The 26227-nt window shown below is 42.3% G+C and overlaps 1 protein-coding gene across 1 annotated transcript in view; it reads right to left on the bottom strand.

Annotated features, from left to right (window-relative positions):
• The window catches only part of DZIP1 (DAZ interacting zinc finger protein 1), a 40220-nt gene extending 18690 nt beyond the window's left edge, over positions 1-21530 (bottom strand). The window contains exons 1-11 of the mRNA XM_074911528.1: positions 21377-21530; positions 16410-16478; positions 15827-16330; positions 12295-12379; positions 10650-10774; positions 7474-7635; positions 6596-6733; positions 6122-6184; positions 4745-4885; positions 2288-2336; positions 912-968 (exon numbers count right to left, since the gene is read on the bottom strand). Of these exons, the coding sequence (XP_074767629.1) occupies positions 912-968; positions 2288-2336; positions 4745-4885; positions 6122-6184; positions 6596-6733; positions 7474-7635; positions 10650-10774; positions 12295-12379; positions 15827-16330; positions 16410-16412 (1327 nt within the window). The 5' untranslated portion in view covers positions 16413-16478; positions 21377-21530. The remainder of the gene's footprint in view (positions 1-911; positions 969-2287; positions 2337-4744; positions 4886-6121; positions 6185-6595; positions 6734-7473; positions 7636-10649; positions 10775-12294; positions 12380-15826; positions 16331-16409; positions 16479-21376) is intronic.
• Between the last annotated feature and the right edge of the window lie 4697 nt (positions 21531-26227).

The following is a 26227-nucleotide window of genomic DNA, read 5'->3' as shown; positions in this document are numbered from 1 at the left end:
GAACTTTTTGAACTTGTTGAAAAAGAAAAATTCTGTACATCTTTCTGAGACAAATTCCATTTTGTCTCTCTTTGACAGGTTTTAAAACTAGGAGAAATATAATAAAAATAATTATTTAATTATAATTCAATAATTCAAATTAATAAACGTTTAAATATTTAAATATTTTACTTGCTCAAAGTTCATTTTTCATTACTTTCCTACTTAAAATGAAAATAAAGAATTAATTGATCACAGGATATTGGTATGGTAACAATACTCTTTATTATAATACTTTGCATAGTGAGAAAAAAAGAAAACTATTTTCACAAAGTACAAACCAATGCAAACAGAGGTTCATCCATTCCCCCTAATTCTAAACAATACCACTATGCCACAAGTGAAAATAACTATATAATGTCTATATGCAATGACAGATATACTCTGGAAGAACTATCTAGATGGAACGACTGTCTTTTTTATTTCTTCTGTATTTTTCCTCCTTGCCATTTGAAGTTACATGAAAAATACAGTATTTCAAGACTTACAAACAAACATCTCCACATATTTCCCTATACAAATTCTAGTACATGCATACGCCTATCTAGTTTATGCATATACCAAACAAGCATATTTTCTATAAGAAAACATAGTTTTATTTCCTCAGTTAGTTTAATTTACCTTAAAGTGTTTCAATACTAACACATGCTAGGAAATATTCTCAAATTAATTTATTTTGTTTTTCATTTTTTCTTTTCAATAGTGCACCTTTACATGACAGGAATTCTCAATACTGACAGACAGCAAAGCAATTCAAATTTTGTTCTTTCAATACAACTACTTTTACAGCTATGATTTGACAAGCAACACATTTAAGAAGACAGAGTGTTAGATTTGAAAGTATTGGATCTGGACCTATCAAAAAAACTTACCATGCATCACTGGTAGACTTGGTTTAGATTCTTCAAGATGCTCTACAGTAGTGTTCACTAAAATAGCATAAAAAATAAAAATAATGTATATCTATTATAGTAAACATTAACAGACTTATACAGATTTTTAAATGTAGCAATATTTAATCATATTTGTAAATTACATAATTTTGGGGTTTAATGGGGAAAAAATTAAAGAAATCATTTACAAAGTAAAAAACGGTCCTTCACAACATAAAAGTATGTCTCCATATATGCTTAACATTTTTAATACTTCTAGAATCAGGAACAGAAACTACTAAGTCATCACTGAGCTGGAATGTGATCATCTCTTTGATCACATCTGTATGCTGTCCCTTTGTGTCCCAGAGAAGAAGCCTGGGCCCAAAGCTACTTAGTCAAGTCTAGTCTGATTGAGGCTTGTATTCCCCAAAGAGGATCTGCGGCATCCACTCTCCATCTCAACTAGCACAAGCCCTATCTATATCGTGTACAGAGTATAGCCTTGGAGTGAATGATCACTTCAATTTTACATTCCTCACATCAGCTTGGGGCCTAGGAGCAAATTTGATTGTGTGCCACTGTCTCATACTTGTCCGTGTTTCAGTGTGGCTGAACATGCCTAGCTCCGGTCGAAAAGCCATACAGCCACACTATTACTATGCTCTCCTCAAAGTAACCTACTCCCTGCTGTTAGATTCAGTTCAAGACAATGTCTTGCTAATAGAGCAAGATGGTTTCCAAACTGGGATTAAAATTAATTCAGCTGTCATCATCTATTGCAATAAATCTATTTCAAGTCACTACAACTGCAGCATCAACTATACAGGTGTTTGTGGTTGCAGGACTGCATTCTAAAACACTATTATCAGGTTTAGCTGTTTGTAATGGACTTCAGATATTAAAGACTGCACAGACAAAAACATCAGAATTCTTAAAATTCTTTGAACATCTGTATCTTAACTGACAAATTCATCAATTTTGTCTACTTTTTCAGTATTTTTCCTTTTGTGAGTTCTGCAGCCTAAGGACAGTCAAGCATGAAAAAAATAACTATAATTACACTTCATAAAGCAAAGCCAAAAGTTGTTTACATAATACAGAATAGACTTGCTATATGTCACATCTCTTCACTACTCAAGCAATCAACTTTGTACATTAGAAGTCCTTACAGCTGCAAAACATTATCTTTGCAAATCATAGCATGGAAACAGGTAGGTACCCTGTGAAACACAGATATATTGCCAGTACTGATTTGATTTCAATATTTAGTTAGTAAAGTTGATGTCTATATTTTTAATGAATCATAACATTTGTTTCAGCCAAGCTGCTGAAATTAGAAACAAAATCTGTTTTTTCTTAAAGTTTGTACTTACCATCATATGGTTTAATGCTCGCAACTGATCTTGTGGACAATTCTTTTATCTAAAAGAGAAAAGAGAGATATACAAATAGTTACAAATGTAAATGATCAATAACTAGAAATTAATGTTTAGTACAAAATACCTAGTTTCAGTACTACTCCATAACAGAAATTACTGTTTATCATTTGGGGACAAAACCACTACTTTTGTGGAATTCTATTCTACCACCTAATATATATTTCATTCATGCTTAATGAGTGCTGAAGACTTACTTCTGTTTGTTGTCTTATGTGAACTCATGCTTTGTACATTCTGTTATTACAGGTGAAATGAGAGTAGGCTTACGGGCCACTTCAGCACTTACAGTTTCAATACTTTCTGCTTCAGCAATTCATGTTCAACTTTGCAAATCTATGCTCCACTCCAGGCAAACGCTTAATTACACATTGATTTTAAATGTATGAACAGTTCTCCTGTCTGCTCTACAGTTTTGTCTATTTGACATCCAAGACATGCACTGAACAAAACTGAGAACAAGAGGAAACAAGCTGGCTGTAATTTGATCTAAAGAAAACAGGAAACATGGGACTCCTATATCATTTAAACAATGTCTTGACTCTAATTCTCCAAACAGAAGCTAAACCCAAACCATACAGACACACAGTCAATGTCAGCTAGAGCTGGCACAAGATATTGGATGCTGGTCCTCTTTCATTTATCAGTTTGGTTACAGCCAGTAGGGCCTCAATTCATTGTGCATTCAGTTTCAATTCTACGAACGTATTAGCTCTTTCTCAAGCCCTTCCAATTTCAAGGCATTGAGAATGCAGGTCTCCACAACTGTATTCCACAGACACCAAACTAAGATCCCCCCCCAACCTATTTTACATTGTGGTCATACTGTTCTATTCTAAAAAGGTCTCTTTACTGCAAGAAATTGGTCTAGGATTTAAGTCCTCTATGCCTCCAGCTTTCAAATTTGTTAAGGTGGAGATGTAAAAGCTATTATTTGTCTCTCTAATTCTTTAAGCATTTAAGCATAGGTTTAACGTTAATCTCAAGAAAAAAGTGTAAAATCACATGTTGATTTGACAAGAACACATCACCTAATAAAGGAATAGGTTGTAAGAACTGCATAATCGTGCCATAGTCTAAACTCCAGACCACCCAGATCTCCACTCACCAACCGTCTCAAAAAAATCAATAGTTATGTTTGAACAAAAGCATATTTTCAAGAAAAAAACAATTTCCAAACAAGTAATTTCACAGAATCATATAGACTATCTCAAGTTGGAAAGGACCATGAGGATCATTGAGTCCAACTCCTGGCTTCTTGCAGGACTACCTAAAACTAAACCATGTGACTAAGAGCACTGGCCAGATGCTCCCTGAACTCTGTCAGGCTTGGTGCTGTGACTGCTTCCCTGGGGAGCCTGTTCCAGTGACCAACCACCTGCTCAATGAAGAACCTTTTCCTAATGTCCAATCAGAACTTCCCCTGATGCAGCTTCCTCCGATTTCCTTGTGCCCATCGCTGGTCACCAGAGGAGACCACTACCTCCCCCTCACTGCCCCCCTTGAGGAAGCTGTAGACTGTGATGAGGTCACCCCTCAGCCTTCTCTTCTCCAAGCTGAACAAACCAAGTGGCCTCAGCCGCTTCTCCTAAAGTCCTTCCCTTGAGGCCTTTCATCATCTCAGTCACTCTCGTCTGGACACACTCTAATAGTTTGATGTCCTCCTTCTATTGAGGCACCCAAAACTGCACACAGTACTGAAGGTGGGGCCCCACTAGTGCAGTGTAGTGGGTCAGTCACCTCCCTCAACTGGCCAGTGATGCTGTGCTTGATGAACCCCAGGACACAGTTGGTCCTTTTGGCTGCCAGGGCACAATGTTGACTCACAATCAACTTGCCATCAACCCAGACCCCTCGATCTTTTTCCGCAGGGCTGCTCTCCAGCCTCTTATCCCCCAGTTTGTATGTACGGCCAGGATTACCCCGTTCCAAGTGGAGAATCTGGGACTTGCTCTTGTTAAATTTCATACAGTAATTAATTATTCTCATAGTGATAAATATGATACTTTATTTTAGGTGTGAGAATTCACGTACTTTCAGATTTCAAACACTAAATCTCATTATGATTATTCTGTGGTAGATTAAATCCTCTTCACCATCAGAAATTTTTCATCTGTAGAGGTCTTCGGTGACTGCGATGTAGTAATCTTTTAACTTTGTGTTGAACTTATTAAAAAAATTTGGTTTATTAAGCCTTTCCTTCTAAATGGTGTTTTAATTCCTGGTTTACATTCCCACATCTCTTCTCCAGATCTATTTTTATTTATCAACATAATTTCCAGAATGTAACCAAAATTCTACAGCAATACTATTACAAATTGGGAATATTAAATATGCAGCTAGAGATGTATCAAAACCCAAATGCGAGGACATAGAATACTTCACAAAACAGACCTGCTTCTTCTGAGTAATAATCAGATCATTCTGCTCCTGAAGCCTCTGCCCCAATTCTTCTATCCTCCTCTTGTAAAAGGTGTTATTTTTATTCAGGTCTTCTCTCACTGATGACTTAAGCTTGTCAATCTGTGATAGTAGCTAGAAAGCAATCAGAAGAAAAGTAACTTCATGTTAATATTATATAGAATATTTTAATGCTGTAAAAGTTAAACAAGCAAGTGTCATGCTTAAATATTTTTAACCTTTTTTTCAGCAAAAACATAATGTCTTTTGTGATTTCATTTGGACTTGCATATATTATAAAACAGTTGTCTGGATCACTTTTTATTTACACAATGAAGACTACCTAAATCTCAATACAAAGAAACGGACATACAAACACATTGCTGAGATTGCCTAAAAATAAGATTGCAGGAAAAAGCGTACAACCAATAAAAAGATTTGGTTTTAAATAGTGTCAAATAACAATAATTTAAGGAGATGTGAATTTTCATGATAAACCTAATATATTAGCTCTGAATGTAGAAGAAAGAGAACAATATTTTAGGTGCACCATCCCAAAAGTAATACTTACATTACTCCTCCCTTATTCTATTCTTGCATTGTATGTGGGTGTATCATTAACTACATCCTTTTTGGGGAATGTTCCATGGTTCCACCCCACTGCTTTCTTGCCAGAGGAGGAGAAGCATTGGTCAGACCACTATGATCTGCTCAGTTCTTACATGGTCACGCAGATGAAAGGAAAATGAAAGGAAAAGAAGCAAGAGAAACAAAGCGGGAAAGAGATTAAAAAGAAATGCAGACAAAAAAAAAAAATCTGAGGAACAAAGCTTTGTACGGTAAAATATATAAACTGATGCAAAATAAAATGCCATAGTGTTTTTTCCTGGAAAAGCTGAACAGATTCTGCATTAGAAAGCTACAACAGAAAAAGCAGCAGAGAAGTGATAGAAAAGAGAAAAAAAGATTGAGACATATGCCATAGGTCCATGGTAGCAGAAGGTACAGGGTAGATGAAAGCTACATGTTTACAAGTTATATCTCAACTGTCCAGCCTATCCACATAACACAAAAAACACTGTATAATACAGTGTTCACAGAATTAGTTGTAAATTCTTCAAAAGAAAGATACAGTTTCAGGTGTCTGTCAGATTCTTAAATGATAAATTCAGTTTCATTCCTGGCCTTAACTGATTACTTACATAACAGTAATACAGAGGTAGTCAATACATCTAAGAGGACATACTCTTACAAACTCTTCATATCTAGACTTCCTAATCCAACAGATTATTATATCATATCAAGAATGACTGAAAGGGTAAGAGAATGAAAAGTCTCCTTTTAGTTTAAGTGGTTTGCTGTGCCACTTACCAGGGACTTTTCTGTCTCGTGGTCATGATGAAGGGCTTGTATTCTAGATGTCCACTTACTTTCCTGCATAGAGGAAATCAATATTAATTCCTGTTAATAACACATTACCATTTAGTTCGATATACACAGCTTTATTTCTTGCTGGTAACACATTACCATTTCCTTGTCAGCCACAGGATGACAAATCCCGTCAGAAAGTTTCCTAACATTTTTTTTCACATTGGAAAATGGAAAATTCTGGTTTAGTAATAAAGAATATCAATAAATAAATATTTATAAAGGATAAGGGAAATAATTCCTTGATTTCCATTACAGACATTGTACTAAATAGTAGTAAATCTTTAAAGATAGCTATTCTAGACAGTGAGAGGGATGAGAATTTTACCTACAGATTTAAAATCAGAGATATAAAAAAAAACAATGAAAAGAACACAAGTAGCCTGTCAAAAGCAATACATTAAAAGTTACATGTACCTGTTTTTCAAGAAGTTTAACCACACTGTGATAATCCTGAGGACTCTGAGGTTTCTCTTCTGTAAATTCTTGGCTGTCTTTCAGCGTCCCTAAATTGGATTTTTGTTGCATATTGGACTTTTGTAATTCTAACAGTTGCTAAAAGGAGGAGGGGGAAAAATGAAGACCTGAACATGTATACAGATTTTGTTTTCTAAAACTGTCATTTAATACAAAATTTATTTTAAACATAACTACACAGAGACTGCATCAGACACTTCTCACATATCTCATGAGCTCAGCATTTATCAAATTTCATGTAATAATTAATATACACATTTAACATAAACACACCTTGCAAATATACTCAGGAACTAGCAGCTACAAAATATAAGATGCTCTGGTAATACTGTATATATTTGTTTTCTGACCCACCTACACTTTTACAATTCTCTTTATAGTCAAAACTCTGGAAAGCATTTCCGGACTATCTGTTGAAAACACATGCAGTTTCTCTGTCAGGACTATAATGCAGAGGTTAGTCCCCTCCATGCCAGTTACAAGAATATTAGTATAATGGATGCCTAACATATAGCAATAGCAACCTACCAATCTATAAACAGGCACTCAAAGGTGAGGAGTAAGAAAAAAACTGACTTTTGCTGAAGGCACAATACATTCATCTAAAACAATGCTATTTATAAAAGAATGAAATTATGTTAATAAAATACCAGTAGATACAATAAAGATACAATTATGGCTATCATTCAACCATTATTTTTGAAGTTTTGTAAGAAGACCTCTAAGATGACTACATCACATTTCAAATATGTGAAGTTCACTACCATCTACTATAAGGGATTCATGCCTTAAAATGTTAGAAAATTTAAATCACTTACATTTTCTAATGTCGAATTTCTTGAAGATAACTCCTTAAGCTCTTTCATAAACATCTCTTTCACTTTTTCTATTTCATCAGCCAATTTCTCTTTTTCCTCCTCTTTCCATTTATGAAATGATTGCAGAATTTCATCTTCTTTTGATTTTTGCTGTTCACATTCCTGAAATTTTAAAAACATTATTTGTTATTTTCCCCACATTCAATACTAATTCAAGCACCCAAACTATGTGTAGAAAGCAGTCACTTTAGATGGGCAACATTATGACCTCAAAAAACATGAAAAAACACCAGTTTCTGAAGAATTCTGGGGTAGAAACTATATATTTTGCTAGCAAAATAAGTACACTTCAAGAAGTTTTGGTAGTTCATTATTTTTCATTGAATAACACATGAATGATCTTACCTGGTCATATCAAAGATCCACCTAGTTCAGCATTCTGTTTCTCACAGAAGCTATAAGCGGATCAGCGGAAAAGGATAATACCAGGGCAAGCAAACAGGCACATTCTCCTTAATAGTCTCCAAGCTGCCAGCTGTTTTCAGCCCAGAGGACTTCCTCAGCTTGATACAGTTTTGTAAACTTAGTAACCTTCGATACATTTCTCACATACTTTTGCAGTCCTCCCTTGCAGTTGTGTCAGCTCCTACCAATGGCAACACCTTTTTCCAACGAGCTTCGCGGGTCTACTACAAGTTGTATGAAGAGCCAAGTATTTTTTTTGTTGTTTGAATCTGGCTCCTGCTGGGTTCATTTGGTGGATGCTAGGTCCTGAACTGGAAAAAAGAGTGAATGATGGATACCTATGCACTCTGTAAGTCATGACTTCGCAGACATCAGTATCTCAGCCTTCATCCCCACTAAGCTGTTGCCTCTTTTTCAGACTGACAGCTCTTAGCATGCTCAGTCATTCTAAATACAGACTAATCATCCTTGTAGCCCATCTCCATAACCTTTATAACTCTATCATATTCTTTTTAAGATGAAGGGGCTAGACCTACACACAGTATTGAGGCTGTGGCTTGCACAGTGATTGTTCAGAATAAATTGTAGCCTCTGATTTTCTTTGCTGGCTGCTACTAACCACTGGGCTGACATCTCCCTGGAACTATGTATCACAACCTTAAGATCTTGCCTTTCGGTAATAACACTCAGCTCGGAGCCCATCACTTCGTAGATGAAGTTAGAATTATTTTTTCCCTTTCTCTGTTGAATTACTTTTATCATTCTATTACCTAGTCACTCATTTTTGTATAGTTCTCAACTTGTTCAAAGTCCTGCATTTCACTGTCCAGAATATATACACTTTTTTAGGCAACCCCTACATCTTTCCATCACAGCATTCACTCTGAATTTGTTCTCTAACTATAACAAGCAATCATTGTACACTTATGAAGAACAGATCTTCTGTACCCTTTCACCTCAAAGGAGTGGAAGGGACCAAGAACTGGAAGCATGACAATTTTTATCCAAATTCCCTCTAGTAGTGATTCTCCTAAAAAAACCCTCAACAAACCACAGGGTAAAGATCTCCTGCTCTTTCAATCAAAAGACAACAACATAATGATACCTGAATTGACAGTGGATGTCAGTCATGGCAGACAAACTGCAATCAGTCACACTTCGCATTTCTATCTTCCCTGACATCCCAGAAAAACACAGAAGCTTTGAAAGCTTCTTGTTGTGTAACACTGCAAGCTGTAGCTTCAGGACATTTCAGGCAGTCCCCTTGTACTTAGGAGTCCCAGCTAAGACAACTGACTTCAAAATGGGCCCCTAAGGCACCAAAAAAAATCTACACTGCACTGTTATGAATACTCCAAGTTCCATCTCATAAGAAAAACAATGCTTCAGGGGCAGGAGAAATATGTTATAGATATACCTCTCAAAACTGAGGCACAGAATGAATGAGTAGAATACCTAGGAGATGTCCACACAGGGCCAAGGCTCATTAGGCTGACCCTGCTTGCACTCCTAGGTGAAATGCTACCCACACTCTGCATTTGGTCATCCAGTTAGTTTTGAAAATGGAAGAAAACCAAGAAGCTGAAGGGTCCTGGGAAGAGGGGAACAGGAGGACTGAAGAAAGGAGAGTCTGAAGCTGTGTTCAGGAAAAGAAACACTGCATATTTTACAGAAGACCAGCTTCTGCTCTGAAAACAAGGAAGAAAATAACGGTAATGATGTTTTGTTGATTCCCTTTAAATTAAAAATGTAGTGTTCCTTTCCAGACTTAATGGTTGATGCTTGAAGATCCTCAAAATCCACTAAGAAGTTCTGAATATTGGGTGATCTATTAAGACACGGTTCTCACAGGTTATGTTAACAGCCACAAAAACCTGCTTTTGAATGTGATACTGGTCAAACTGCAATACCAAGTTCAACATCTAAATGAATCATTAGAAGTATCTTGTCTCTTCTGCCAAGAATTCGCTCCTTAGTGAACCACAAACCCCTCCCCCAATTATCAATTTAACAAACCAGAAACAAGTAACTTAAAGACTTGTTTACTCTTTATGAGCTAGTAAGCACTACTGCAAGACTCAGTATCATCCTAAATAAAGTAAATAATGTGAGTACAAGCAAATAATTACAGCTTTTAAATCATTCTGGTTTAAGCTTTTTTATTTACACAGCCGTAGCTAAGATTACTTTCTGCTTTGACTCTCTGGTCAACCAAATTCTAAGCATTTCAAGACCAACATGTGAGGTCTAGATTGCTTTGTTTCTTCTCAATCTTTCTTCCTTGACTGCTTTCTTCAAGCAAAGAATAAATCTTACTCAGTTTATAAAGTCACATATAAAATCAGTCATATGTAAGAAACATTTAATCATCACAAAGTATCATAATATTAAAAATAGCTTATATTTCACCACAGCAAGGCAGTTTTATCTGCTTCAGTATAGGCCACACTTATCTTAAGAATTGACAAGTGCTAACAAAAGTGTTGTCTTAAGTAGTCATTTAAAGTATGTCTAAAACAAAAGTAAGCAGAAAGCAGATGTTCAAAATTATGGGAAGGGCAAGTGGGAGATATGTTCTAATGCCCAAGCACCACTGCTGCCAGGCACGCAAGCTGTAGATACATTTTTGTTCTGTTCCAGTTACAAAATGAGAGAACACAGTTCAAAGTACTAATTCTTTTGAGAGGTTCATATTATTTAGTACATATTACCTTAGAAAACCTGATCATGTTAGCCTGTTGTTCAGCCTCTAACTGGGACTTTGTGAGCTGCAACTGCTCCTTCAGCTTATCAATCTCACCCTGCAATTTGTCTGTGTTTGCTTTCCTCTTCTGTTCTGTTTGAAAGAAACATAAATTTTTAAAATGTTTGTTGTAACTTCTGGAAATGTAATACTTCAAATGTGTTTCTATAGCACTTCAATAACATCTTCACGAAGTGTGACTCTCATAGACCATTTCCCCTCCCAGTACCATGATTCTCCAAAGATGCTAACATTATCTTCATCATGGACTGCTAACATGATCCTCAAAGACTGAAAAATACCAATATTACTGTCATGTGAAATAGTTTATGAAATGTTTACAAGAAAAAGTATTATACAATCTAATTTGAAAGTTATCTAAGCAACTCAGACTCAAAAAATGGATGTATGATGGTCAAACTCAATTATTCAATTCTGTTTGGTTTAATTTATTCTAAATAACTTTGGTAAGGAGGCCATTTGGAATACAACTCATTATTTATCTGGAATGAGTGAAAGGGAATGTCACTGTAATAAAACATGTCGGTATATGCAAAAATTATAACAATCTTTAATCTTGAAACATTTTATCATTTTACCAAGTATTTGCTAGCCCATCATCTGGGAATCTGAGCACAATGCAGATATTTCAGAAATAACTGCATGGAGTACTTCCCACATACAGCCATTTCAGACTAATTCTTTATATGATAATTAGTTCAACTGGTTCTGCAGCATCTTCCACTACAGTTTTTATCAAGTGTAAAGTGCACAAGTTTCTTTCTTCTTCCAATATATTAATGCTTCCTCAGATGCTTCCTCGGACCTCTCTCACTGTTCCTTCTGTTTTATTTGTCCGACAAGCTGCAGTTCAGACCTCACTAGATTCTTTCCACTCTTTCTCCTCTCAAATGCTCTTTTTTCCTAAGTCATTTCTAGTCACCCTTTAATCATTTCTAACCATGCTAATTGTCAATTCTTGTTAGTCCTTGGCAATAAATTATAAGCATGCAGCTTAACTGGAAAGAGAGAATTTAGAGATGAATGAAACAAACTTTGAGATCAATTTTTTTCAAACTAAACGTTTCTCAATGAAGTGAGGCAAAAGTATATAAATTAGTGGTACAGAAACCAAGATTATCAAAGATACATGAATTTAGATTATTCTTGACAGTTTCTTTTTCTCACTATATTTCAGTCAGTTTAGTTCAGGAGGGCCTGATCCTATTCAAACTGATTTCAGGAGAGTTATTTCTGTACTGATAATTCACATATATTCACAAAATTTATTTTCCTTAGGACAACTTGTTCATTTTACTCACACCTCTGCTGTTGACTGAAGTGTTTGGTGGAAATGCTAGTTTGAAAAGCTACCGTAAATATGGCATGCAATTCTTTGTTAATTATCTTCCAGAGACTCAAACATATGTTGCCCAATACATTTTGTCAGTCAGTGTTGCCTGCATTCACACAAATTGGTATCTGCCACCTAAAAGCGGAACGTGAGAATCATTCTTCCCAGTTACAGAAAAACATGGGCTGTACATCCTCACTGTGTTTACACTTTTCTAAACTATTTATCTTAATTTTTTTTATAACATTAAAGTACATACCAATCTGAGATTCTTCTGGATGACGCCTTTGCATGTGACTTTGTAAAAACGAATAGTTCATAAAAGCCTTTTCACAAAACTGACACTACAAAAAACAGATAAAAACATTTTAGTTATTACTAGTAACATCTGTCTGGTAAGTATAGCGGTTAAGATTATTACATTTTGTCCAGACACCAAAAGTAGGTAACTAATAAAATTCTGTTTCACAAGAATAACGACTAAAATTCTCACGGTGCCAAATTTCTCTGAAGTTATTAATATATTTGTGGTATTTAATGTCTCTCGGTGATGCTCATGGGCAAGAATCGCACTATACTAGCACTGTACAAACTCTGCACAAAAGACTCTGACCAAGTAAGTTTAAATTCAGATATAAGCCACAGATAAGAGCTTAATATAGGTAGATAGAGAAGTATAAGAAAAAAGTAAGACAACACTATTCAGCAAAACACACACTGACTCCAGCCAACTAGGAGCTCTGGTAGTCTTAAGACTCTTTGTATCACAGCAGAAGAGAGCACCATATAGTCAGAAAATAAACCAATAAAGATGGGTTTGAGTATACATAAGTGAGTTGTAAGAAGACAATATTAGAAGGACCATAGATATGTAAAAAGATCAGACATTTCAACCAAAATCAGGTAACAATACATATTTTGCAAGAAAAGGTATGTATGTACGTATTAGCATGCTACCTAACATTCTTCTGAAGTATAAAATTGTTTAAATTACTGGACCTATATTTTACTTTTTTTTTTTTACTTTGAATTTTAAGTTATATTTTAAATCAAATTTGAACCCTACGCTAAAATATTTTTTTTGTTCACCTTCAAAGTACATTCCACTAATGTGCATAATATTAAAAACAGAGGGGTAGTACAAGGACAGAAGCTATATCTATGGATTTTGCAACATACTGGTAAGACTATGAATCATATCCCCTAATCACTTTAGGTAGGGTCACTCATTACCTCTTTCTCATACTTTTTTTACAAATAAATGTATTTTAACAAACCACTAATAGTCAGCTGAGTCATTTTTCCTTATTAAGTGATATGACTGTAAGAGACTGATTTAACAGATTAAAGATCTTGTTGCCATAATCAAATCTCCAGATTTCATCTAATATTTAAAATACTGCCACTGATAGTCAGGTATCCTGTTAAACACATCTTTCAGCAAACACTAAAGTCATGAATTATTAAGACAAATTTTGTTGGATAAATGCAAAAAAGTGCTAACATAAAACCAAAGTAAATAAATATAGTATGACAGCAAAGCATTACTGCCAACCAAGAGGGAGCTTACAGTGTAACAGATTGCACATGATTTATGGAATGAAATTGGCTGTGAAATAATGTTATCCATTCAAGCACAAATTTCACGTCAGTTCGACTTGCTGGTAGTGAAAGAAAGCTCTTACTGCAGAAGACAATATTAACACAGGGAATATTTAGGTTTTGAATTATGTAACATTCTTGCAACTACTTTTTCACAGTGTCAGTCACAAGTGTCCTTTGTGCCCACATATTGTACGAGAATACTAGATTTGTGAACAAAGTATCAAAAAAGTGAAAAATTATTATTTAAAATTAAATTTGTATTATTCATATGAAGGTATGGACCAACAAGTCTGAAATTTATGACCTGTAGGTACCAGTACCATTTTGTAGTAGTATTTCATGTTTAAATTTAAACTGGTGGTTGGACTGAAGGCATTAAATCTAATTGTTATACACATGGTTATATTAGACACAAAGTGTACCTCCACTAAAAAAGGCAAGTAACTATTTACAGGCTTGTTTGCAAAACAGCCAAGAATTTGAGGAGATGGAATCTCAACTACCCTCTCAGGAACACCAGTAAAACTCCTGTTATCTGGCACTGCAGATCAGCCAAGATCATGGCACAGATAAGGAACACACAGTTACTGTTTACTGATCACACTGCTGCCCTGTCTTTACAAACCCTAGAAAGAGTTTATCTCTGAATACTGAAAACACAGTAGGAACTGCAGGAACTGTCCAGTATCACTCCCTGAATTCACTTTTCCCACCTAAATAACTTATAGAGACAAGAATTTACTAACAGAGAGAAAAAAAGGAGGGATGGCAGATGTTTGAGTTATATGAAATTAAATTAAAAATGGGAATAGTTTTCCACCTCTGCTTTATTGTAAATGCCACTAAAGATTAATAATGAGCCACGTTCACTACCATGTTCTTCAGCTTACACTGAGACAGTTGTATTCTACATATATTTCAGGAAAACTGGGTAACATTTAGCTGGCAACCACAGCACGAGAATTATTTAAGTTTACACATAAAATGATGAATATGATCAGATTTCTCTTGCAACACAGGACAGACAAAGTGCTCTGTAAGTTGCATAAAGACTTCTAAAAATTATAACATGTCAGCAACTTGTCCTTAAGGCTAACACTCTAATGCACAGAGACAAGGTTCCTATGAACCTATAACTTTTGGGGTATAATGTATCTTTTCCCTTACAGAAACACTTGAGCCAACTTAGCTGATATCTTAAAAAATTAAATTTTGCTTGCCTACTGAAATTGGTAACATACTGCGGGATAAGATTGTACTACTGTAAGAAAACCTGCATTGGTTCTGTACTGCAACTGTTCCATGATTATGGAGAATTTAAACAATCAGGACCAGCAGTATCCCAAGAATAAAAAAAAAAAAACAAAACACGGAAAACTGCAACTTTAAACGTATAAACACAAAGAGCTAGCCTGAAATCATGTCAAGTCAGTGTACTCTCTAGAGTTCAGAACACATCTGAAGCTGCAATCTGCACTCCTGAAACTTGCTGGAAAATGCTGAAGCTGAAAAATATTTAAATCAAACTATTACATCCAGAACACAAAAACCCCTCCCAAAAAAACAGAGCGCCATGACACAGAGAGTCAGAACAGCAATGTACTAAGGCTCTCAGAGAAGACCCTTAAGGAACAGATTGTTGAGGAGTTATACACTGTAACCCCACTGGGGCTCTCTACTGTCATGCCCCAGTCACTTCTGAGACACACATACAAGCAGAAATTGTGTGCCTGAACAACGCTACTGCAGGAAAGTGACAAGTCACAGACTGATTAGCACCAGTTCCAATGTACTTGCCCTGTGTGTTTTCTGACCACGTAGCTTACAGACAAGAAAAGTGAACAACAAAAAGCAGTAACACGTTTATCACAGGTTTTGTATCTGTGTGTACCTGACACTTCAGATGCGTCAAAAGTGAATCCAAGAATAAAGAGCCCTTGTTAAAGATGATGTAGCACTCTCCCAAATGTCTGTGATACCAGCCAAATGTCTGTGGAACACAAATGGGAAGCGAAGCACCTGCGAGCAATGCATTCCCTTTTTGTAAGGTCCTTGCAGCTCCATCCAGCCTTTCACCCAGCAAGCGACTGCACCCCAGCAGCGTGGGGCTGCCCTGCCGCCAGTCCCCAGTGAGCTCGGAGCCGGCAAGGTGCGGTTGACCGGGCTGCCAGGACCTCTCCTCTCACCTGGTGGTAGCTGGCTCGGGCCTCCAGCATCATCTGTTGGGTGCTGATCATCTTCTTCCTCCGCCGGCACTCCTCCCTGAGCCCCTTGATCTCCTGCGAGCGCTGGGCCACCTCCTTGCCCAGCTGGTCGCGCTGGGCCTGGGCCGCTCGCAGGGCCTCCTCCAGGCTGCCGAGCTGGGCGCTGAGGTACTCCTGGGAGTGCAGCAGGTACTCGGTGCAGAGCTGGGCCAGGCGCAGCAGCTTGAGCAGCAGCGGGTCGGCGGGGCCCTGGCAGTGGGGGCAGCGCTCCCGCTCGGCGCTGCAGAAGGTGACGTGCTCCAGGTGCTCCTGCAGGGTCGCCACGTCCCCCTCCCGCGACACCCGGCCCACGTCCACGGCGTTCAGCCGCCGCCAGTCCGGGCCCTCATGGCGGCCGCGGAACTGGAAGGCGGGAAACGGCGCCGGCCCCGCGCCGGCCCCGGCTCCCCCCGCCGCCGGCGGGTAGTAGGCGCGCTCGGTGAAGGGCTGCGGGAGAAAGACACGGCTCAGCCCGGGCCGGGGCCGGCAGCCGCCCCACCGCCCGCCCTCCCCGGCGCTCACTCACCATGCCCGGACTCCGTCCCGCGGCTCCTCTCGGCGTCGGCGTTCTCCGCGTCTCTATGGCAGCCTCGGCCTGCGCGGAGGGGAGGCGGCAGTGAGGCCCGGCCGCGCTGCCTCCCTCCCACCCGCCCCGGGCCCGCCCCGGGCCCGCCCCGGGCCCGCCCCGGGCCCGCCCCGGGCCCGCCCCGGGCCCGCCCCACCGCCCGGCCCGCCGGCACCACCCCGGGACTGCCGGCGGTTCTTCTGTCGCTACTCGGCGCAAATCGCGTCCCCTTCCCCGTCCCGGTACCTTCTTCCCTCAGCGCCCCTACACCGCCCGGCAGCGCCGCGCCTATTCCCCCTCTCCCGCGGGTCCCAGCGCTCCTCCTGCCTTGGACGCCGCCCGCTCGTACCAGCGCATCCTCTACCACCTTCACACGTTATTCACACCGACAAATATATCCTCAGCTTCGCGATGACGTAAATGGACCCTTACTAGAGCTACACAGCGTATGTTTTCTCTCTCCACATCCCCTTCACCACAGAAGTGACAGCCTACAGACCCGTTTCACTTCACTGCATCAACGTGCCTCCCCACCCACACCCGTCCCTCCTCCCTTGCTGCTCCTGACTCACAAACCTCTCACTCTACCACGACGCTACACTCCTCTACCCCCGTGCTGTTTTACGCCCTTCTCCAGCCTCACCTCCCAGATGTGATGACACCTGTCACCCCCCACCATCAGGATATGCCATTTCTCTGTACACCCGCTTCACCCTGCTGCCACCCTCAGCTGGTAACCACGCAATCTCTGCGGCGCAGCTCCATACCCTCCCAGCACCTGTACACCAGCCTCCTGCCAGCCACTTTCACACACCCTAACACGGTCATACAGGCTCATTCACAGGCCACCTCCCAAAGCTCCCCTCACTCATCACACCAACACACCTCCGCCTGGTATCACCACACACCAGGCGGCCTCCTACAGCCATGTAACCCAACAACCTCACCATGTCCCTCCCTCATTCATGCCTCACTCCACCCATCCCAAACACTTTATCCCCACGAAGCACCTCATGGCCTGTGCACATCCCCTACTTCACCATTCATGCCCAAATACTTTTCTTCAAGGCAACCAACTCCCTGCCTCACCACAACCCTCAGTACTCCCCAGCTTGGTGTGTCCCATTTCCCTGCTCCTGCTCCGTTGTTTCAAACTCTGTTTGCAGGCAGGTGCATCTTTCTCCTCCATCATACAAAATTATCCTACTCTCTTGCTCATCCTTACTACTCCTCTCCAAAAACCTGCTCTTTCTGTTACCGTTTCTTAATATTTCAGTCCCCCACGCTGTCTCTGCCTTACTGCCCTGCTTATATCTACCTTTTTTCAGTCCCTTCTCCACACACTTCAGTTTCTCATCTTCCTGGTCATTCCTAGATACACACCTCTCCAAGAACATTCACACAATAAATACTTGATCTTATACTCCATTCCATAGGTTCCTCTGCATCATATATCATAGACTCACAGAAATGTTGTTCACAAGGGACCTCTGGTGACCGTCATCCAGTCCAACTTTCTGCTCAGCACAGGGCTATCACCAACACTAGTTCACATCACCTGTGGCATTTAAGAGGAACAGACCATGACCTCTCTGGGCAACCTGCTGCACGGTTATGCTCTCCTCCCGATGAAAACATTTTTCCTAATATCTCACCAAGTATCTACTACCAAGGAAAACATGGTTCTGATATTTTTGTGACTATTCTTCAAGTAACTGTAGGCCACTGCTAGAGTGCCCTTTGCCTTCTCTTCACCACACTAAACAGGCCCATCTCCCTCAGCCTCTTCTTGTAGATCATGTGCTGTAGACCCTCACCAGCTTGTTAGCTCTCCTCTGTTCCCTTTCAGCTTCTTCACATCCCTCAGACTCCTCCTTAATACTTTCCTCCATTTAGCTCCAGGCAACTTGCAATGAACCTCACCTCTCATCTAGACTTTTAACACTGCCCTTTCCAATGTAAACAGTAACGTGTCTACTGCTAATCACAACATATGTCTACTTCCATGCAAATACCAACAACATTGTCATATGCACTGATGCAAGGACCATTTCCCTCACAAATTACAAGCTCTCAGTTTTATGTAGGTATTTATGTTGGTTGTTGTGCAAAACGCTTGTTTTATATACACATGCCTGTGTATATGAATTGATATAACAAAATACACTGGATCTTCCTACAAACCTGGCCTCATTTAATTCCCCTCATATTAGCAGACATAGGGAGGGGAGGAGAGGGAGAGGGAGAGGAGGAACAGAATAGAATAATCTCAGTTGGAAGGGATCTGCAACAATCATCTAGTCCAACTGCCACTTCTCGAGGAAGCCTCTTCCAGTGTTTGACCACCCTCTTGGTAAAGAAATGCTTCCTAATGTCAGCCTAAACCTCCCCTGTTGCAACTCTGAACCATTCCCACAAGTCATGTCACTGGATAACAGGGAGAAGAGATCAGCACCTCCTTCTCCATGTCCCCTCCTCAGGAAGCTGCAGAGAGCAATGAGGTCACCCCTCAGTCTACTTTTCTCCAAACTGGACAACCCCGAAGTTGTTATCCACTCCTCATAGGACATTCCTTCTGGCCCTTTCACCAGCTTTGTTGCCCTCCTCTGGACGCATTTGAGTACTTTCACACCTTTCTTAAATTTTGGGGCCCAGTACTTCAGGTGAAGCCACAATGCTGAGTACAGCAGGATAATCACCTCTCTTGACTGGCTGGTTATGTTCTGTTTGATGCACCCCAGTATATACATCCAATCTATGGTCAGGGCAACCCCTAGGATAGCTCTTCTGTGATGCCACCCATGAGCTCTATTCCCCACATGCATGCTGGCTACACTCTGATTCAGCATCAGGAGGTGAGTGGGCTGCACGTCCCCATTCCTCCTAAAGGAAACTCAAGCACATAACAGACTCACACTCCAAAAGGATGGACCTCTGACAGAGAGAAACTGGCGACTGGTACTGAACACCCTCAGCAGAGATGTCTTCCTCACAGTCAACGCACCTAGCATGCACCCCAAAACCATGACTGTAGGACACCTCTGCTTCACTACACAGACCCAAGCATTTCTTCCAGCCCTCAGCTACCAAACTCCTACCCATCCAGTGTCAGAGAGGCCCAGATCAGTTGCAGGGAGGGTCAGACACCCACTTCAGCAACCCAGGGTCTAACTCTTAACAGCCTCTCCCATTCTTCACACCCACATCTACCCCCGCACAATGGGAAAGATGGAGAAGATTCTTTTCATACCCACAGAGAATCAGGAGGATTTCTCTGTTGCTTTATCCACACACTGAAAAGTTACACTCTTCCGTCTTCCCCACTTCTGTAAAAAGCATGAAATCAACCTTGTCAAGAACATATCTAGGCCCAGCACAAGGTTTCATTAACCTACAAAATGAATTCCAACGTATTGGAAATTCAAACAGAGAAGTTAGTAACATGAACACAAGACAGCCAGCCCTCCTGCCTGTTGGCTTGAGTCACCCTGGAAGGCAATCTTCCAAAATACTTGGCACTACAACTTACTTCTGGACCTTTAACCTTGTGGCCAGTAGGGCTACTTTACTGCAATGCCTAAGGTTCAGTACATCTTCCATTCACATTCTTCCATCCCTTGCCATGACATTTTTTAAATTTAAAAAGATACTGTGTGGTGTTTTTAACATTACAGTCTTCTCCTGCAAGGATGACATTTTTGCCACCTCATATTCCATAAACAGGGCCTCCAGCAATTGCTACCTTCAAAGAAATCTATTCATTCTTGATATTGATCAAATAGAGATCTGCCTCATTTACCACACTGAACTTTGTATTGCTCTGACTCCTTAAGTAGTAAGAAAATATACCGCTCATCTCCTTTAGAGCTATTTCTAATATACTGCAGACTGACTTCCATTTACAGTGTATACACTATTTGTAAACAGATTTTAAAAAAATGCTCAAATACTGACTACTGTCCAAAATGTTCACACTTCAAACTCCTTAAAACACCTTGAAAACTTGTATTTGGATATTTTTCCTAGTCAAAAGAACTGTTAAGTTGTACATAATGAAATCTTATCTCCTAGAGATCTGAGCCTAACACACGCTCTATCTATTTGACATAGGAGAAATTTCTTTGTAAACTACCAATTTGTGTGTCAAGCAGGAGCCTGAAAAATCACACATGCAATAAGGGTCTTTAACTCAGAGATGCACAGGTTTAATAAAAACCACGTGTCATTTAAAGCCAGCAAAGTTAAACCAGACCCATGAATACGCTTATTCTCCTTGACCAACGTATTTAGTCAGGAATATCCAGGGTTTCACGCTGCCCCGACTAAACCCACTTTAACTGAACGTAACTACACAACTGCACATCATGAAGCTGAGGAGAGGTACAAGCCACCCAGTTACCTCAGTGGAAGCAGAAAGAGTCCGGGCGGGCTAAGGCACCCCTTTTCGATTACTTTTTCCCCTTCTTTCTGTCAGATTTACTCCATCCTTGGAGCTGTGTCCATGCAGAAGTTAGAGCGGGTGGCGGAGGAGGCCTGCTCCCCCGGACACCCCTTCCAACCGGGGTGGGTGGCCCAGGGGAAAAGCGGCGTTTCACCCCGGCTGTGCCCGCCGCCCAGGCCTGGGCCCGCCGCCCAGGCAGCGGGGCGTTCGGCGGAGCGCCGCGGGAGCCGGCCGAGCAGGGCCGGGCCTGCGGGAGGCCCTCAGCCCGGCTCCAACTCCCCGCCAAAACCGGCTCCGCTCCGGAGAGCGGCCTCCCTGCCCGCTCCCTGCCCGCTCCCTGCCCGCTCCCTGCCCGCTCCCTGCCGCCTTCCCCTGAGGAGAGGCCCCGCCGGGCGCTTCCCTGCCCTCACCCTCCTGCGCCCCAACGGCCGCCCGGCCCCGCCGCGGCGGGAGGGGGGGAGATGAGAGGGGGAGCCTCTCCGCTCACCTCAGGCTGCTGCTCTGCGGCGGCGGCGGGGACGCGGCCAGGCGCTCGGCGGAGCGAGGCTCCCCACCGCCGGGCGCAGAGGGGCGGTGGGGGCTACGGCTGCTCCCCGCTCCTGCCCCGGGCGGTTAGTGGTGCGTGCCGCAGAGGGAGGCAGTTCCCCTCCTTCTACTCCTCCTCCTCTTCTCCTCCTCCTCCTCCTCCTCGCCTTCCCTGTCCCCCTGCGCCTCCCGAGGCCGCGGGGTACGAGTCGTGGCAGAGGCTGCGGGGCGGCTGTGAGGGGGGCGGTGCGGGGGGCCGGGGCCGAGGCTGGCGCTGCGGGGCGCGGGCGAGGTCTGCCCCGCTGCTCGCCGCCTCTCGGCTCCTGAAAGCCGCCCGCAGATGTTTATGCCCAGGAGAGATGTCCTTTGTCTTGGTCCTACCCCAGGAGCGGCGTCCAGAGCCTCTCCGACCACAGCAAACCTTTTTTTTTAATATAAGGGAAGTTAAAAGAAGCTTTTCGAAGGTTCACTCTTGAAGTTAAAGGCAGTTATTGCCACGCAGTCACCGAAAACAACGCATTTAAACGGTTCCAGGACTGTACCCCCAGTGGGAGGGGAGTCCGGGCCGCCGCGGGGCGGCAGCGCGCCAGGGCTGGGGGGGGGGGGGGGGCACTTCGGGGGGCTGCGCTGGGGGAGTAACGTCCCACGGCGGGGCGGCTCTCTCATGAGCGCTTTCCTGAGGCGTGCCAAGAGAAAAGGACACCCAATTCCAGTTAGAGGGTAAGGTGGGAGTATGTTTTCCTGACAGCATATTATGTGAAGAAATTCTGTTCAATCAAAACATGCATCATATCATAGAACCACAGAGCCACAGAATTGGGTTGGAAGGGACCTTAAAGACCATCTAGTTCCACTCCCCCTGCCATGGACAGGGACACCTTCCACTAGCCCAGGTTGCTCCAAGCCCCGTCCAGCCTGGCCTTGGACACTGCCAGGGAGGGGGCAGCCACAGCTTCTATGGGCAACCTGTGCCACTGTCTCACCACCCTCACAGTAAGGAATTTCTTCCTTACAGCTAATCTAAATCTGCCCTCTTTCAGTTTAAAACTACTAACCTTCATCCTACCACTATACTCCCTGATAAAGGGTCCCCTCTCATCTTTCCTGTAGGCCCCCTTCAAGTACTGGAAGGCCTCTAGAAGGTCTCCCTGGAGCCTTCTCCAGGCTGAACAACCCCAACTCTCTCAGTCTTTCCTCACAGGGCACATGCTCCAGTCCCCTGACCATCTTCATGGCCCTTTGCTGAACCCTCTCAAGCAGGTCCATGTCCTTCTTATGTTGGGGGCCCCAGAGCTGGGCACAGCACTCCAGGTGGGGTCCCACAAGAGCAGAGTAGAGGGGGAGAATCCCCTCCCTCGACCTGCCGGCCACTCTTCTCTTGATGCAGCCCAGGACATAGTTGGCTTTCTGGGCTGCAAGCACACAGTGCTGGATCATAGTCAGTTTTCCATCCACTATTACTCCCAAGTGCTTCTCCACAGGGCTGCTCTCAATCCACTCATCACCTAACCTGTATTTGTGCTTGGGATTGCCTCGACCCATGTGCAGGACCTTGCACTTGGCATTGTTGAACTCCATGAGATTTCCATGGTCCCACCTCTCCAGTCTGTCCAGATCCCTCTGGATGGCACATCCCTTCCCTTCCAGCGTGTCGACCACACCACACAATTTTGTGTTGTCGGCAAACTTGCTGAGGCTGTGCTCAATCCCACTGTCCATGTCTCCAACAAAGACATTAAACAGCGCCGGTCCCAACACTGGCCCCTGAGGAACACCACTCATCACTGCTCCCCACTCAGACATTGAGCTGTTGACCGCAATTTTTGGAGTGCGACCATCCAGCCAATTCCTTATCCACTGAGTGGTCCATCTGTCAAATCCATTTCTCTCCAATTTAGATACAAGGATGCCATGTGGGACAGTGTCAGAAGTTTTGCACAAGTATTGTGCAGGTGGAATCAGTACAACAGCTACAGATTACATGAAATCCTCCTCATTTTCTTCCTCTTCCCTGGTTCTGACATGTGTTTTCCCAAAACAAATACTGTGCAGTCTTTGTGGCAAGGAGGAAAATTTCAAATAGTATGAATCTAAAATAAAATACTCAGAAAATTCAGCAGAGGAGATGACCATCACACATTTAGATTACCTAATCTTCATTGAGGACTTCCATTTGGTCAGGGAGACACCATTTGTTTTTCAGAGTACATAGGCAATAAGCTCTGGAAAATTTTTTGGCTCTCAACATGCATGCTCAGAGATTTACCAAGATGCCAACTTTTCTTCCTGAACCATGCAATTTTGTTGTGACAGTGCTGGTGTGGGCACACCTCCTGAGTATACCAGATCTAAGAAAATAAGTAATTATATGAATGTTCCAGTTTTTAGTGGGTACCTCAGTCTGCTCAGTCACTAATGGGTGTTCAATCCATAGAATCAGGCTACAACTAGTCTGCAGGAAAACCTGTAAAATGTGGATGTCAGATCCTCAGTACTGACTTCTGTTTCTGCAGTTCTGCTCCTGTTGGGCTGCACTAATTGCTAAAGCAGGCATTGCTAGAGGAAGATGGGGATATCAAGGCTTTAGTGTGGAAAGCCTTAACTAACACTACTAATGAAGAGAGGACTTTTAAAACTAGTAGTGTGATAGTCACAGCCTCTTTTGGTCAGGCCCAGAGGCAAATATGCAATAGAAGCTGACGAGCACATTATGTGAACGGTTGGAGTACTCACTTGGAAAGCAAAATGTGCAAGTGCAGTCCCTTCTGTGCCCAGGAAGTTTTACACCCCATGCCTTAAAATGCCCAAACAGCAACACCACAGGCTGTTCAGCGTGCCTTCTAAGGATCTCTGGCTGAAGCTGTTTTTCATATCAAAGTAAACGCTGACTGGGTGAGAAAATGTTAGAGATTCTCATCAGTTGATGAGGGGAGTTTTGTATGGAGTGTGCAGAAACACTTGGATCTTGGTTGCTTATTGTACTATCTGTTTAATATAAAATACACAGTCAGCCCTTGGAACAAGAGCTAGAACCAAGTTTTCTATTCTGTGAGGGAGGGCCATCACCACGTCTGCTAGGCAGAGTCTCATTCTTTCCCTATTACTTCCTTCCCGCCCTTGAATAATGTTTAATGACTTGCTACAAGTGGTAGAGCCTGACTTGACAAGAGCAGGCATTATTGAACCCACATTAGTGCCTGGTTCCTCCTTCCTCACCTTATATCATACAGCTTGGTGACAAAAGTACTCTCCTAAAACATGCATGGATTTACTAGGAGAGGACCAAGAACATTTAGCTTTTCCCTATCAGCATGACGATGCAGGAGGTTTAGGACAGCCAGCAGTCCTGCTGGAGCAGACAGGCAATTACTGTTCATGCACAAACGGGCAGTGGTGTGCAACCACCATAAATCCAACATGCACCTACATCTGCCTAGAAGGTTTCAGCTGATACCCAGCTGTACAGGCGATGTGCCTTCTGAATTACTGCCTTGAGAGGCGGTTAACTTTCTCCACTGGCTGCCTTCTGAAGTTCAGTAGCCGTCATATTTAACAGACGTACTATGAGAACATGTGGGATATGCTTCTCTGGTGAACTACCTTAAGGGTATGCCCAGCTTGTGCATCCCACAAAGCACTAAAAAAGACCCTCAGCAGCTAATTTATTGAATATGGGGTGCTTTGGGTGTTTTCAGACAAGGCAGTATGCTTTTTAAGGTGCCTCGGAAACAGTGAAACACTAGCTTCTCCACTTAGCTACCAACTTTTTTTACAGTACTAGATGATAGCTGAATAGGTGTTTCGGGAAGCTAAAATTTGCACTGAGACACTTAAGACTTTCTAGCATCCTAACTCAAATCTTTTTTTTCCCCCTGCATTGTTTTATTTCCAGCCTTTCACCCAGTGCTTTCACACTTCAAATTTTTATGTTTTTCCTATTCTAGTCCCATTATTGCTCTCTAACACATTATTTCCCACATGCCAGCCTACTATGGGGAATCATTTAAATAAAGAACATTCCCAATTTTTGGTCCAAATTTATCAAATAATCTTATACCTACATTACTTCTTAAATCTTCTACTTAATGTAGAGAACTCTGCCAATGTGTTTTGGTTGTGTGCATGATGGTTTTATAAAACTATTTTGTATGATCTGCTCTTCTGCGAGGATTTTCCATATTCTGTTGACACAGTACAATGCTGAATACGTTTTTTCTTGGTAGAATTCATTAAAAACAAGTAGGTAAGACCTGAGGTTTCTAGGAAGTAGAAATATTTTTATGGGGAAGCTGGTGAGGAGAGCTAAGAATTAAAGAATTAAATGGGATGAGGAAAGAGAGTTAAAGTGCAAGAAGTAAACCTCGTATAGTTTGATGGGAGCAAGGTATTTGTGAGGTACCTGCAACTGGAGAACACAAAAAGGAGAGATTATTCTGGTTGTGGGGTGAAATATGATGGCATTTTGGCCGTGGCTGTTTGGGAAATGTCCTGGGTAGCTGTGGAAGGTGTCAGGCCACATCACGGCCAGCTGCACCCATGGGGCAGCAGGGCAGGACCTGGCAGCCAGGGCCCATCCCAGGCCCCAGGAGCAGGGCAGCCAGGGGCACCGGGGCAGCCTCAGCTCCCGGCATGGGGCACCTCTCTGGGGACAGTGACAGGCCGAGGCTCGGCAGGGCCCATGGCCGGGCAGGGCCAGGCTGAGGGGAGCTGGAGACAGGCCCTGCTGCGGTGCCCCCAGGGGAGATGATGTGGGGTGCTGGACCCTGGGCAGGTGCAGGGAGGCTGGGCAGGGGCAGCCGGGCCTGGCAGTGCC

This window comes from Athene noctua, chromosome 1 (assembly GCF_965140245.1).
Source record: "Athene noctua chromosome 1, bAthNoc1.hap1.1, whole genome shotgun sequence".
In the NCBI taxonomy this organism is placed as follows: domain Eukaryota; kingdom Metazoa; phylum Chordata; class Aves; order Strigiformes; family Strigidae; genus Athene; species Athene noctua.
The sequence above is the reverse complement of the archived record's forward strand: the minus strand, read 5'-3'. Positions and strand labels throughout refer to the sequence as shown.